At 39.8% G+C, this 15756-nt stretch overlaps 1 protein-coding gene across 1 annotated transcript in view; it reads left to right on the top strand.

Annotated features, from left to right (window-relative positions):
* The window catches only part of cdh13 (cadherin 13, H-cadherin (heart)), a 275119-nt gene that overhangs the window by 105045 nt on the left and 154318 nt on the right, over window positions 1-15756 (top strand). Inside the window, exon 4 of the mRNA XM_020079467.2 lies at window positions 8753-8866. Within this exon, the coding sequence (XP_019935026.2) occupies window positions 8753-8866 (114 nt within the window). The remainder of the gene's footprint in view (window positions 1-8752; window positions 8867-15756) is intronic.

The raw sequence follows: 15756 nt of genomic DNA, 5'->3' as shown, positions 1-15756 counted from the left end.
TAATTATATTAAAGTAACGATGGAATTAATGAAGTGAATGGAATCTACTACTTTTTTGTATCATATGTAAAAGTTAGCAAATACAACAGTTGATTGACAAAAACAAAAGCCAATTAATGTCAAGTATTGGTAGATGCAACCCACGGATACGTAATGACAACAAAACGTACGCATATCAGACAAAAGTCTCTATTCCGCTGAGACAAAACAAAAAATCTAACTGGATCAAATGTAAAGAATTGAACAAAGACATGAACCTTGTTTGGGACCATGGTCCAGACTTTGAGTTGTGAAAACACACTGAGACAAAGTGGCTATACAAACCAAATGGTTGTATTTCGCCAAAAATGACTCTTGACTCTTGAGTTTCCTGTTCCAAGTTTGATGTTGAGCTTGATATCTCTGACTAACTAGTTTGTCCTTCCCCAGAACAAGTGCTTTAAAGTGCCCTATATTCTTAAGTAGAGTAAGTTGTGCTTGCAGAGCACACACAGTCAGGAAGTGCATGACTTAGTAAAAGGGTTAAAGAGAGAAACAAAGACAAACAAAGATTGTCGGAAGATCCTGGTAGAGAGGAAGACATCCTGAGGCTAATAGAAGCCTATGAGGGAGGCAGAGTCTTCTGGTGAGGCAGGGTGTTTAAAAGCTCTCATTATTTCACTATCAATTAATCTACAGAAGCTTCTCAAGCTCTGGGACTCATATAATCAGAAAATCCATTGTTCCTTTCTCTGTCCATATCCTGTAGTAGCCTCGCACTCCCCCCGCCCCGCCTCGTCTCTCCAGTGGCCCATCAAACACGTGTTCAGGCAGCTTCTAAAGAATCTGTAACTAACTCATGGCATATTTAAAAGCTTGTTTCAATAAGCCTGGGGTTTCACTTGCGAAATGACTCAGCTGACAACGCTGACTGCACTGGGATGGTTTTAAATCTCCGATCTGAGATAGTACTCATGGTTAGTCAAGCTGCTTTAAAGCTTTCTCACCCCTCCTGTTTTTCAATTATTATACCACGGAGCAGGTTTCTTTTTGAAACTGTATTTTTTTTTTTTTTTGTGATGAAATCTTTTTGTTATGCTCCTGTCAGTTAGATTCTCTTTTTGCCCAAACCTCCCTCTTGTTTCCTCTCTGAACGCAGCACAGGAAACATTCCATAGTGAATTTATTGGCATAACAAATGGTATCGTGGCAGAAAATATTGGCTGATGATAATTGATAAGTGCTGTGAGCAAAGGTGGAGAGAATCAGTTTTTAAATCCTCTGTGTATTTTGCTGTAACACAGGCCCAGAGGGAGAGAAGTGGCTGATGAATGATTCCTATTATGGGCAAAACTCTGAATTCCAAAGTATTTTATTCCCCCCTTTTTTCTAACCGATCAATACATGAATTAATGGAAGAATGCATTTCAATTTAACAAATGCACGCTCCGAGATATGGACTTTTATTCTGTGTGTTATTCTGTGCTGTTTTGGTTCTGTTATGCAGAACATTTCTTGCCTTCAGGGGCATAAACAGGAACCATTCAAATGTAACAACTGATAAGAGGCAAAATAATCTGAGTCCAAAAGCCTATTTATTTTGCTTTTGTTATGATTCATCCATTTTGCGCTCGCAGAATGAAATGTAATATTGCATCCTGAGCAAAATCCTCATCCTGCAACAGCAAATAGATTTTTTTTTTTTTTCAACCAAGCTCCCAGTGTTCAGTTGGGCTTTCTGGGGATGACTAAGATGTGACATCTTGCAACCGCAGCACAACAGCTCACATTATACAGCGAAACACAAATAATCTTCCTCTCACTGTCTCCAGCCCACTCACACTATCTCTCCTTAGCTTGTTCTGTAGCTGTCATTTATTAATTCTGTTTACTGCCTTTGTCTATTGTCTCCCTTTTTACATTAGTTCCCCCCTCACGCTTCATGCTTTGCTGAAGAGGTTTAATATATCTGCAAACTTACACATCTTTTCCCTGGTTTTTTCGTGTGTGGGAGTGAGAACGGAAAGCTTAACGTCATGCTGCTTGACAAGAGCAGCAAAACAAACCTTCACCTTCCAATTATTGATATGCTTATTCAAAAATAAGCTTTTGTGATTGTTAAATTGCTTTGTCTCACAGCAGGTCAAATTCTACATGAAGGGTGTAAAGAGGTTTTTGGCAATGAAGATGACAGCAAAGACAGTTTCGACATTTGTATTAAAATTACAAGCGCCTGAGCTGCATGTTGATGAGACATTTTGCCTTAATGAAGTTTTGATTATTATTATCAAACCATCCTGCATCCAGAGTCAGAGGCACAGAGTAAAACAAAGAGATTCAGAGAACAATATGAAGATGTGCTTGACAAAATCAGGGGAGCTTGTAGGTAAAACAGCTATGGATCAAGATAAGAGACAAGAGGGGGGGTGAACTCCAGTGTCCAGAACAGAGGGGTTTCCAGTGGGAGAGCAGGAGGAGTGTGGCTGAGGAGCTGGCTGAGCGTAGAGACTACAGATGATCCTGGGCCGACAGGGAACAGAGGTCAGGACACGTCGCTCAGGGGTACAAGAAAAAAAGACTTTCCAAAAACATACTTGAAACAAGTGAGTCAGTATGATGAGATCCTGGCAGAGAAGTGGTGATCAAACTGGTCCTTATACGTGTCCGGGACTCTGAGGACGTTGTCTAACTTCCGGATTTCCATGATCCATGATCAAGGAAGTTTTAAGGCCCCTCGGTGTTTTAACATGTGTGCAGTTAGCTGTTTGGCTGATTTGAATCCTGATATTGACATTTTAAAGTGTAAGCATATGCCCTGTCGCTTGCTGGTACCATTTTCTATTTGAAAAACTGTTTGTCACTGAATTGCAATGGGATAAGTTGGCCTGAGAAGGATCCACCTGTTGGATCTGTCTTTGCTTGGGGGACTCTTTGAAATGGGATAGTGTAGTCACGGCACTGTGACGCATTTGGTCTTAAAAATGCAGCCTCCGAAAGATGCAACCCCTGAATAGACATCCAGATTCCCAACAGGAATATAGTCCAGGTTCTCAGTCATCAAGATAGAAATTAATGTATTGCAAACAACCAAATTGCCTTTATATTGATTTCATTTATTTAATGAGTTGAGTAGTAAATTAAAAAAATAACAAGTATGTTTTCAGGAGTGATTTAAAAACAGTTTCAGAAGAAGAAAGACTCACAATGTTGTAATATTATAATATTAATACAGTGTTAATTTCCATCGACAAACAGTGTTTTGTTTTGGGTAGACAGGCTCAATGTAAGTCTGAAAGGTCAAAGGTAAAGTTGTAAAAAGTAAAGTGAAAATTTTAGAATAATCCTAAAATTAGTTGACAACCAAAGGACAAGAGCTAAAATTAGATTTAAAAAAGATGATGGTCTTTTAGATTCAGTTAAAAGCTTCTCTCCTGGCATCTGTACTAGAGGCAGATGAGAGAGAAGTGTGACTGTGATGGAAGTCAAGAGAAACATGGATCATCACATGCGTGACTTTTTCAGGTCAGCAGAGGATAACAGACATCTTTTGAAGACGTGGCTTTCAAGCAGAAGAAACTAAAAAAAACTTACTTGATAATCAAAACAGTTCATTTATTATTTATGTGAGGTGAAAATGACATTTTCTGTCGTACTGGCGGGTTCATAAACTCACAGTTTGGTGGTTATGACTATTTAACCAGTTTACACAATTTAGCATGTTAGACACATGTTTGTCACGTTCGGTTTTTTTTAAAACTACAAGAGTCTAATGGTTTTCATCTTGGCATGAGGAGGATGAGATTTATTTATTTAACAATGTCATTAAATATTTTAATTTGTTATCACATATAATAGAAGGTAGACCATAGGACTAAACATTTAACATGTACTTGATTTGAGTTTATGATTTTTGTTCATCCAATGTCTTTGTAGCAGTCTGGATTATTGAGCACAGCATTGATTAATTTGGAAAATGAAATGATCCATTTATAATGAGCTGCGTGGATCTCAGAAAAAAAGTGGTTGTGATTTATTGATTCCACTTTGTACTGTCACATATTATCAGTATTAGGATCTGCTCCTGTGAAGAACTTTAAATACTTTGCGTTTGACTCATTTTTCAGTTGTTTGGACTATTTCTCAATTCCTCTTTTAATTTGAAAATATTTACCTTGCATGCTATTTGACTTCCTGTCTTCTTCCTGATTGCTGTGATTGTTGGCCCCGCCCTGATGTGTTTCACCTGTGATCCAAACCTCTAGTGATTTCACTCTTGTGACTGGTTTTCTGATCGGTCTGAGAAAGATGAGCTCTTCGTTGGCTCTGTTCCTGAGGTTTTACCGGTTTTCTGCCTGAGTTGGATTTTTTGTTTGGGTCACCTGGTTTTCTGATTTGCCTGACTGACTGATTCCCTCCAACGAAACTGTAAGCGCTCTCGTTTTAGAACTCACCATTATTGACCACCAACCTATTGTCAGCAATTTGGATCTTGTTACATTTAAAACCTAGCAAGTGTGAAACTTATTGTTTTTAGGTTCACTGAGCAAAAACAAATCCTGTCTAATCAAATGAACTCCTCCAATCAATCCTTCCTTCAGTATGAATGTAATTAGTGATGATTTAACTGTATTATAATGTTGGGGAATGTAGTTTCTGTTGCTGTTGAACATGCAAAATACAAAGATGTGGTTCTCTTGCTTAGTTAATGATTAATGATATTCATTTGGATTGGCATTATAATATAAGCATGTGGCTGTATAAGGTATAAGGCAACGCAATTCAACAGCACCACACACTGCAGCTTCAAAAGTGACTATAATGTTAAATCAACATCTTTCTACAACAGTTTCAACACCATGTGAACGTTGTAACCGTAAGGACGTTAAATCCCACCTTCATTATTTACTGCTGCAGTTTTATCCAGGTGTACCTAACAAAGTGAGTTCACAAACTGCTGACACAAGTGAGTGTTTGGAGAGCTGACTGATCGCCCGACCTGGCCGCACATCCAAGATTTTACACCGCATTGAATAGTTGGCCTTGATATTATCCATTTATCACCAGGTCTCCAACACTTTGTCAGCAATGAGTAATGACACTTCTCAATATAGCGTTTAGAGTGAAAATGGCAGAATGGACAAGGACGTGACTTTGCTGCCACAGTTGCTCTGCACTCAGATGACAATGATAAAGGCTTCTGTCTTTCTCGCCCTCACACACAAACACACGCAGTGTTGTGCAGATCAGATTCATGTTGGAGGCCACAAGTGGATCCCAACACTGCACACACACATACACAAGCTAAATCCCCTCCTTTCACCTCCGCACATTGAAATGACCTGATGAACATCAGCGACACTGAGACAGAGGCAAATGTATTGAGGCTGGATCAGGGTTGATGGTGTGGTGGTAATTTATGAACAGGACACATTAAAGATTCACAGCTTCATTCTCTCACGGTGTTACCAGGCTGCGAGAACACGATTCATCACACATGCACAGGTGAGAAGAAGAGCTATAAAAAAAAAAAAGGTGAGGGGGGGGGAGAAAAAAAAAATAGGACTGCAAGTCACTCTCCCAGAATGCCCTGCAGGAGCCATCCTCGGTGGCAGGACAAATGTCTCTGTCCAGCCGAACAGCAGTGTGTCTCTCTGTCCTGATACACCCCTGGAATGTAATGGCTTTTAAAGCGCCATCGCTCCCTCTCCATATCTACTGTATCTCAGCCTACTGAAGATGTGGATTTCACAGTGTGATCTATCTAAGCTCTAACTTCGGCCGCCCGTCCCTCCGCCCAGCCACTAAAAATACCTCATGGTGCCTGTTTGCCTTACAGCTCCTCTTCCCTTTACAAATACCTCACAGCTGAGACCTGTGCATGATGGGATTGAAGTGCTCATCCCTGGGCTTGGGACTCAGGCCGGATTTATACAGGCAGTGCTTAAAAGTCCATCAGCTCGCCTGTGAACTGGTCACATACATGTACACACCACTGACTGTGCTCTTTAGACACAAAATTGCTCACATAATCTCAAACAGTTTTGTGCAGTGTTCTGTTTAACCGCTTCGGGTCCAGTTTTAGATTCCTGTCTTTGACATTTGAAAGGTCATCCCCCAGTGGGTTTGATAAGAGACCATTTCAGAGACCACACAGTGTAACTTTGGTTTGTTCTGGTCCACTTGTGTTTATGATGACTGTTTAATTTCTCTGACCCTTGCAGCAGGGAAGGATGGATGGTATGGTGGTGAGGCGGTTTGCGCTGTGAATGTTTGCTGGATAACGGCGGCGGCGGCGATGCCCTCGCTGTCTCAGTGTTGGCACTGTGCAGTAAACAAATGGCTCAGTTTTTCCCTCTTACCTGTTCTCTTTCCATCACCCTGACAGGGGTGAGAGTGCTGCCAGAGTCCCTGTCAGCCAAGAACAGCAGTGTGAACAGTAAACACACAAACAGCCACCTGCACACACACACACAATTGCATCTGTGTACACCTCACATTGTCAATAAAGTGTTGCACAGTAGGCTATAAAAGATGAAGGACAAAACAGGCTATTTGCATTGCAAATGAAACCGCCAAACCCTCGGGTCGGCATTTTCCCTTTCATATTTTGACTGTGATGTCACTTTAACCAGAGATCAACGGCTCGTCCTGTTGCTGTGATGTTTTTCTTCGCCATTATTCTGTCATTTTGCTCAACGTTCTGTAGCGGTGACTGCCTCGATGTTGATAATTAGCTGTAGTAACACACGACACATGAGAGGTCAATTATGCAAAGATTCAAAAACTGAGTTGTTGGCTTTTTGAAGCCAACTAAAATGTCAGAGATTTGGAATTTATTTTAATTTTATAATCAGGGGAATATCCGAAATTCATCTTCAACACATCTGGAGATGGATGATGTTTTCTGTGTTTGATTGAAAGCAGCTTACAGGGTAAACAAGAGACAGTTCAGTCCACCAGGAGTCTTAACAACATGAGCATCATGTCATCAGCCATTGTATTGTAGGGTTTCAAGCCCAGTTAGGCTTTAATTTCTTGAGTAGCTGAGTTACTAACAGTCGGTTTAGCTAATGAGACTTTATTTGGTTGTTTGTCAGCAGGATTACGCAACAACAACCCTTTGGATTCCCATGAAACTTGGGGGCAGGATGTCAAATGGGCCAAAAATGAACCTTTTGTGCCTGAGAGCCATTCTAGTGCTAGTTTGGTCTCTAGTTTTGCAAGTGAAGTCACAAAACCAGATATAAATCTATTGTGTTTGAGTTAGTTGAGAGAAGAGGTAATTAGGGGAGGAGCTATGTGTTTTGTTTCATAATAGATTTTTGCTCAATCCATATGACTTTTAAATTAAAAAAAAAAAATGCTATTGATCTACATAGACAGCGAAATCATGGATTTCTGATTTTAGGTGATGCGCTGTGTGCTTGTGTGTGTGTCTGTGTTTGTGTGTCTGTGTTTGTGTGTCTGTGTTTGTCGTCTCTGCTCGGCTCTTGTCCAGGTGTGAAGACAGTCAGCAGACTGTCCTCTGCTGTAGGTCAACGACTCAGTATTAGCAGCCAGGTTTCCAGCTTCCTGTTTACTGTGTCAATGTCAGACATTATTTCTGTCATCATCTAAGCAGAAGGTCCTCAACTGTATCCGTGATCTCTTGAGTGCAGAGAAGAAGGTCTCTCACTGTTTCACAGTACCGACCACGTGTTTGTTTACAACAGGAAGAAGGTGCATGATGAAATAAGTTTGCACTGTTGTGTTCTCGAGAGCAGAAATAACATTTCGGATTGGCTCTTTCTGCATGAACGATGCAATTGCTTCGAAACCTTGTCGTCTCTCATTTCTTCATTGGCTGCAGCAGAGCCATGCACACAGGGTACTGTTTCCTTCCCTGTCTGCATGTGTGGACATAATAACTCAACAACGCTTGGGCAGATTTTCACAAAAATTGGTGGGGGGATTTCTTGAGATGCTACCTACAGATGATTTAACATTTTAGGCTGGTCGCTCTAAGGTCGAGAATAACTTCAACAATAGTATGGTCCAAAAAGCACATTTATTTTGTAAATAATAGAGAATAAAGCTCATATTGATCCAAAAATCATTCCCCATCATATGACATTGTGTTTTAAGTCAGAACATTATGTCATGCATTGTTTAAATATGCAATTTGGAGATATCTCTGCATCCCATAGGATTATAGACATGACCTAGAACTTGTGTAGATCAAAAAATAACAAATGATAATATGGTGGGAATCATATCATCATGACATGACTATGACATTATCTAGTGGAGGAGTGTATTAGCTTTTGCAACTTTTTGAAACCATGTCTTTTTGTCATTACCACTCTTGCTTTGATGGATCCTTTTTCTTGCTGTGTCTTGAATCCACATTTGACATTAACGGCAGTAAAGCAGCGGATGTGGTTATTTAATGTCTTCCCTAAGAATCTCCTCTCCTCTTCTCTCGGCCTGTTTTGCATTTCTTACATACGTACCACTCTGCAATCAAAGTTGGGAGTCGCTCCGGGAGAAGCTTGTTTAAACATTTCTCCCAACCTTTCAAATGCTTGCATACTTGACTGCTTGCTGTGTGAGAGTGTGTGTTTCTGTGCCCTTGGTGGGGTTGAGGGTAATTGCTAACAAGATGCTAAAAAGTTGTTTGGGAAGAAATAGGGCTGCTGCACAAATCACATCACCACATGCTACATAATGCAAAACATAAAATGTGGAGGATTATTATTAAGTGTGACAATATGGTTTCTCTTCTCTGTTGCAGAAAATCCTGGGTCTTGGCCAAACGCTGCCATACAGACACAAGAGATCCCTGCTGGTCCCTCCTATGATCGTAACCGAGAACCAGAGAGCTCCTTTCCCCAGGCTCATTGGCAAGGTAAGAAACACATGGTGTCATCATACATTCAGGTGCAGGGCTTGATTTCCCAACTAAGTCCTACAATGGAAATAGGCTGTATTCATAGCCAGACAGAGAAAATATGGAGTATTTTATTTTGCATTGGAAACGCTCACCCAGGAGAGAAAATTGCCCAAGGAACAGAACCAAATATTCAATATGTGCATTATTTAAAGGCTCAGAAAATGATATTTTTATGGTCTATTTTTATTTTCATAGTCCATTTTTGTGTTCTGTCACCATGGTCTTATTTAACCCAAAGAAAAGAATAGTATGGTCCGCTCCCTAATCTGCTCCACAGCAGCTCCACAGTCAGTCTATTCAGGAAGATAATTCTGGTTTCTCCTGCAGTGTATAGAGGGAAATGCAAACTTTTGTGAATAGAATTGGTTTTGTGATCATTAGTTCTCATCAAATTGCAGTCAACTTTTAAATAGGTCCCTAAAGTCATCATCAACTCCTGTTATGTAACAGAATGCTTTAGACATTTCTTAGTCTGCATTGATTTGTGGATATTTTATTAATCTAGTCGTTTTGCATTGATGCATGTCAGACCAATAATAATAACTAAGTTGTGTGGGGCCTTTTCACTTCTGCAAAAAACAAAGTTTGCTCACCAGCAGCAAAGAGTGATTTTCTTAATTTCATTAACTTAGGCTAATTTCCAATTTAGTCACTCAGTCAAAGTGTCTGAAGCAGAATCCTGCTACTTTGCTCTAGTTGTAAAAAAAAAAATCCCCTGAAGGAATTCTGTTCCTTTTACCATATAAAAAGAAGAAGAAGAAGTTTCAACTGAGCCATTCCTGTTTGCACATGGACCAGTAGTACTCAAGAATGCTGCATGCATACGATAGTTCAAACTACATCTCAGTTTGATTTATACATGTTTGTGATTCTCTTGCTGTCCCAGATCACAGTGCAAATTATCTCTAGGGCACATGAGTAAGCTCACAAAAGCACAGCAATACATAGCTGTTGTTGTTGACCAGTGATAATGATGACAAATCTGTTTACATTTTTCCAAACATATTCTGATGTGAAGCTTGAAACTTCCCACTATTGAAATTAATTGCTGTGTATCATAATACTTTAATGATTCAAGAGATTTGTTTTTAGCATCTCGCACGGAAATAAAAGCAGATAGTGTCGGCAGTGTACGTGTCGTTTTATCTTTCTGCCTCAGAAGAGAAGCACTTCTTCCATTGATGTTTTAAATAAAACAGCACTCTATCTGTGCTTCAAAAACATTAGACCAGATATTGGAGTGTTTTGTTTGCTGCCATTTGAAAACTGTGAGTAAAACACAGTGAAAGCTTTAGATATTAGCCTCTAAATAAAAGGGTATGGGTCATAAATTGTTTGCTTTAGATCTTTATGCATGTGTCTTTGTATTCAGGATGAAGGGATGCAAACCTCACTGTCACCTGCAGCACTGACAACTTATATTATTCATATCATTTTGGGACAACAAAGCAGACATGGCTGCAGGTACATATAATCGATGGAGGATTTAAATAATACTCCCATATATAGTTTAAATACATACAATCTGGTTGTTAGATTTATTTGGCTATTTTCAGGTTCTGTTGCAGTTTTATCAAGCTCAGTTTTAAAATTGGGAACCTCCACAGCAATGATAAAACCTAGTGCAGCGAACTAAAGGCCTTTTCTATCTACTCTCACTACGTTTGAAGTCACAGCAAAGTGATGAGTTCAAGACTGTCACAGGCAATTGTCTCTGAAAGCATATCAAATACAATTTGAAACAGAAGAACATAGATTTTACTACAATAACAATTTAAGACTGGATTATTAGAGCAACTAGGGGCTGTTCTGTGCTCTGATTCGTGTCTAGAAAAATCTACTCTAGATATCTTTGATACTGCAAAGAATAGAAAGTAATTGAAGATTGTTTCAGCCAAAAATAGGAAATGTTGCAAACTTTGAAGTAGTTTCTAATACACGCCTCGTCATCACTCCTCAAAATATTGCAAATATGATCTGCAAAGAAAACAGCAATTGGTAAACTCCCTGCTCTGTTATTGACAAGACATATAAGATCTTTTCTACATCTAACTTATTTTATGCTTGAGGCGAAGTAAGTACTGCAGCATCAACATTGAGCTCGTACACTGTGTACAGTTGTCAATAATTTTTGTAAAGTCATTGACTAATGTGTATATATGTCATAATGTGTGATTCAGAGGAAAATATTTGCAGAACCAAATCAGTTGCCCCATGCATATAACTAGCAATTGCTATTATATGAAATGAGCGCTAAAAGTGTTAATTGTTAGAATTGAAGACAAAGTGGAATTTGCTCAACTAATATTGTCCTTTTCCAATTATTTTATCTGCTTTACTCCTGCACAGAAAATTAAAGGAGAGACAGCTACTCCAAACAACCTAGAATCTCAATGTGCTGGTTTAACAAATGCACACAGGTAATAAATAAAACCTCCCAGGATCACGCTTGTCTTTTCTACAAACACTTGTTACATCTAAGAGCAATTGTTTTTGAGAAATGAGGCCCTGGCCAGAAACTGTAAGTCAGATCTGTTGTCACAGTTCTCAGAAAAGACACCAGAGAGAAGGAAAAGCAAAGTCTTTATTTAGGAAACGACAGGATACAATCCACATGGGCAAACAAAATGTTAAATCTCAGGAAAGGTCCAAAACATGATGAGGATCAAAAGATGCAGGAAAACAACAGAGTGCTAGAAAACTAAGCCACAGAGATGAGCGGGCAGAGAGCAAGTAGAAACAAGCCGGTGTACGAGACATGAAACTGCTCCATTTAACAAAAAAAAAAAAAAAAAAAAGGCAAAAACTGCACCTGATTTCAATTTGGCTGCCATCCCTTCTGAAGTAGTCACCTTGTGCATTGCTCCCAGCGCTCCTGCTTTGCTTGGAACGCTCCCTGGAAGCCCTGTTCTTTGGGTGCATCAAGCACCATCTGCGACACACACTAGATCTCCTCCTCTGTGTCAGAACTGTCTCCCATCAGCATTCATTTCATTTCGGGGCAGAGACAGAAGCCACAGGCAGCCAAATCTGCTGATGCATCGTGGCAATGTGGAGCACTCAGTTGCCATTTTGCCACGCTTCAGGTGGGTTGCACCAAATGTCCTCCATCTGACTTCTCCGAAAAGGTGTAGGAGAACTCAACATTTACAGCTTGGATTTATTTGTGTTTTATTCTTACGTCAAACGTCGGGTTCAGTGTTCAGAAGCAAACAATTACCAGCAGCACCTGAGGTTTCATATCAGTTAAAGAAACATAGATAAACAACATTGGGAGCTTTTGTTTCAAGTGACATTTAAAAGTTTAAAAGTTAATTTCCTACCATAGCTGTTTCAGACAAGATGGTTGTGTGTTTTTTTTTTTTGCCCATAAAATAATCTATTCAGTAAATACAGATAAAACATATTTTTTAATAAATAGACATGCCTACATGGCACATTCATATTTTTATACTTATCTTGTGAAAAGGTTTTGAAAACAAACTGTTAAAATTAAAGTTTGTTGGAGACCAAATATTTGACATGGGTTGAAAAAGGTGTGTTATTTTTTTCTCAGATTACCTTATTAAATTCTGATGGGGAAAAATAATCATGTTAGTCTATAACATTACTGTTTGACATCCAATTTAATCGTATTATTCACAAGTTTTATCAGCACTGCTGTCATTAGGATTCTCAGCGGACATTGAAGGCATTACTGCACACATTACTGCAAAAGGTGTGAATCTCATTTCTGTATATTTTCAAGGTACCATTTTACCATATTATCAGGGTTTTCTATAAAGACATATTTGCATGTTTTTCTCCAAAGTGTGCTCCTGCAAGAATTTATTCATTGTTTTATCACGGATGAAAGATTTTATTTGTCCAGCTCGATCCCTGTGCGAAAGGCCAGAGATAATGTGACACAGCTTATTATTTATATGGCAGATTATGAATGGGGTGAGGCTACAATGTGCATGGGACCGCAGTTGCTCTTCCAATAATTTCCTCGGCAAAGCAACTGCACTGATTTTTGATGGTGAGAAGTCTGTGCAGCAGGTAAATCATATCTTAAAAACAAATGGTCAACAGTACATTCCTTACAAACCCAACCATGCTGGACCTAGTGTAAGGCTTGTCTGTTTGCTTTGTACAAAGCTTGTCTATCTGTATATGTCTAGCAGGTTTGTTCCAGATAACACTGGATGCTGAGACATCCACCACATATCTCAATGCCTGCACTACACTAACATAACAAAGAGATCTCATACTGAGCCCTGCACATAATAGATGATTGAACCATGACTGCAACACAGAGCCTTGGTCTCTTTATATACAGTCTATGGTCTCATACCTGCACTGCTGGCGGTATTGTCCCTGTGAAGCAACTTAAGGGTCATGAGAGGTTGATGTTAACAGTGTTGCTGGTCTTGGAGAATTTGCATCTGTCGAATCATGAGGTAATATTTCCTGTGGTACAACTGTACTCCACCTGGGATAGTGCAAAGTTTTCCTTCAGTAATCTGCAGGAAATTAGCAGAAACTCAGCAGATAAGTTTGCTCCATAAGGGAACACAAATGATCTCTATGGTAGGTTATGCTATCGATCCGCTCCAGATTAAGTTCAAGTGTCACCTAATGGATAAAGCCATTGTGGTACTTTTACAATTCCATGTGACAAATTGGAATCAAAGTGCGTTCATTAGATGGACTATTTTTCTTTCTCTCTCTCCATTGTGGTCACTTAACTGTGCTCCCCATTCCTGCTTCTTTCCACTTTCCATTGATAAGCTCCAACCATTCCTATCTCATCCCTGCACCCCTCCATCTGTCTCCACTACCTCCACACTCAGCTTTGCATGAGGAGACAGGCTAATGTGGGCTATTTTACCCAACAGAAGCTATATGTCGGCGACTTGGCGAAATTGATTTTCCACCCCAATGCCTTTGCTCTTCTTACGCAACATAGCTCCATATGGCAGCCGTTCATTTTTTATGCTCCCTCCTTCTCTCTGGGAGATGTGCAGTCGGAAGAAGGGGGAGAGGTGGGATTGCATGAGCCACGATTTGACATGTATGACTGTGTGTGTGCGTGTACATATGCAAAATGTTTTAGTGTGTGACGGGTGTGTGTGTGTGCGCGTTAGGGTTGGCCGGCTGTCAGTGGGAGTCACAGGGGAAGGTTAAGAACCTTGTTGTTTATGTCACACATCCTGCTAGCTGTGGAATTGTTTTGATACAGAGGTTTCCCCGCTGCCCTCCCTTGGGGGCCCATAACCGCTCACAAGGACTCACACAGCAGCTGGAGCATGCAATAAAACTGATATGCTTAAATGTTTCCCATAATATGTGCCTCTTTTTAGATTCCTCGATCTTCTAGAAAATAAATTTGTCAAGGTTTACTCACTAAGCTCTGTTGCTCTTGTGTGGGTCTATGCATGAGTGGGAAATAATTCCTTAATTGGGCATGAAGATGGGTTACAATTATTTGTCCTCTTCATTGTTTTAAATTTTTTATAATCAATCTGATCATGCATACACAGTGAATGGGGATATTCCGCCTGTTCTGTTCATACCATGGGTGAATGTCAAAAATTGGCAACTGTTTTTCCAAAATGACCCCCAATGCAACCCAGTGAAGGTTGGTGACCAGGCACATTATCCGAAATGCATAGTCACATATAGACTGTTTGGTAGGAGTTGCGGGATTTGGTGCTTGATGTATGGACTCTATGCAGATGGGAGCATGGTTTTTATTTGCATGACAGGCAACAAGTACTAAGTAGACTGGTCCATACTTATTCAATCCACTCAAGCAAGTACAGAAACCCTCATATCACTGTCCAGACTCACACACAACCATATTGCTCCAGTTCGTCAAGGCTTAAGTTGTTCATCTCATGGACTGTTTTTTTGTAGCAAAGGGAATATGTAGCACTGCACAGCCCTGGCCACAGAACATGTGCAGGCTGACTTCCTGTGGACTCCCAGTACAAATGGGCATTCATTTAATTGACTGATATAGCTATTATTGTTATATATTAAATTAATTTTGCAATGCTCAAAACATTAATTTTGTCATTTTTCAGCCATTTGTCTTGTAATGATGAAAGGCCTGTACCAGTTTAAAGTCTTTTTAGGACATTGTGTGTGAGGTGTGCTGCAATATTGTGTCAACTATGCCAAGAATCTCCTCACAGAGCTGTTGCCAGCTGCTTCGGCCTTTGTGCCAAAGCTAAACCTCTCAAATCCATTAGTCATTTTCAACGATAATGCCCATCCATCACCATCACACCCAAATTTGACAGTGCTTGTGAAAAACAAACCTGCATTTGCTGTATTGTCCATATAGAAGCTCCCTAAGCTGTGGACTGTAATTGGTGTAAGAGGACAGAAATTGCTGAAGAGTTTAGTATATTGGTGTCCACTGTTGACTTTAGAACATTTAGTATTTAACATGTAGTTTTATTTTTGATGGTGTCTGTGTTCTGCTGCTTTTCCTCAGCAGAATTCATCACTGGCTCCAATTTTGAACTTGTGAATATTTCTATTTGCAATTTTCCCCCCAGGAAAACTTGATAAAAATCATATTAAAGCCTTTGGCAGGCCAATCACAGGTGATGACTAAAGACTGATGGTTCGCCGGACAACTGCCAGTCCCTCTCAATGTGATGAATATGTTTGTGGTTTTGATATTTTCTTGTTGAGGATCGAACTAATGAACTTTAGAGTTGTCCACTTTTGATGGGATCTATTGGGACAGATGTTAGTACCAGGTCTGAGCAGGGCCAGGAATGGAAGTCAGGATCGATGGATGAGTTAAGCTCGATTTCACATCTTTACACATTTTAGTTTTTAACCAG

Source organism: Paralichthys olivaceus, chromosome 7, assembly GCF_024713975.1.
Source record: "Paralichthys olivaceus isolate ysfri-2021 chromosome 7, ASM2471397v2, whole genome shotgun sequence".
Lineage (NCBI taxonomy): Eukaryota > Metazoa > Chordata > Actinopteri > Pleuronectiformes > Paralichthyidae > Paralichthys > Paralichthys olivaceus.
Note: the sequence above shows the minus strand (reverse complement) of the source record. Positions and strands in the feature narration are given on the sequence as shown.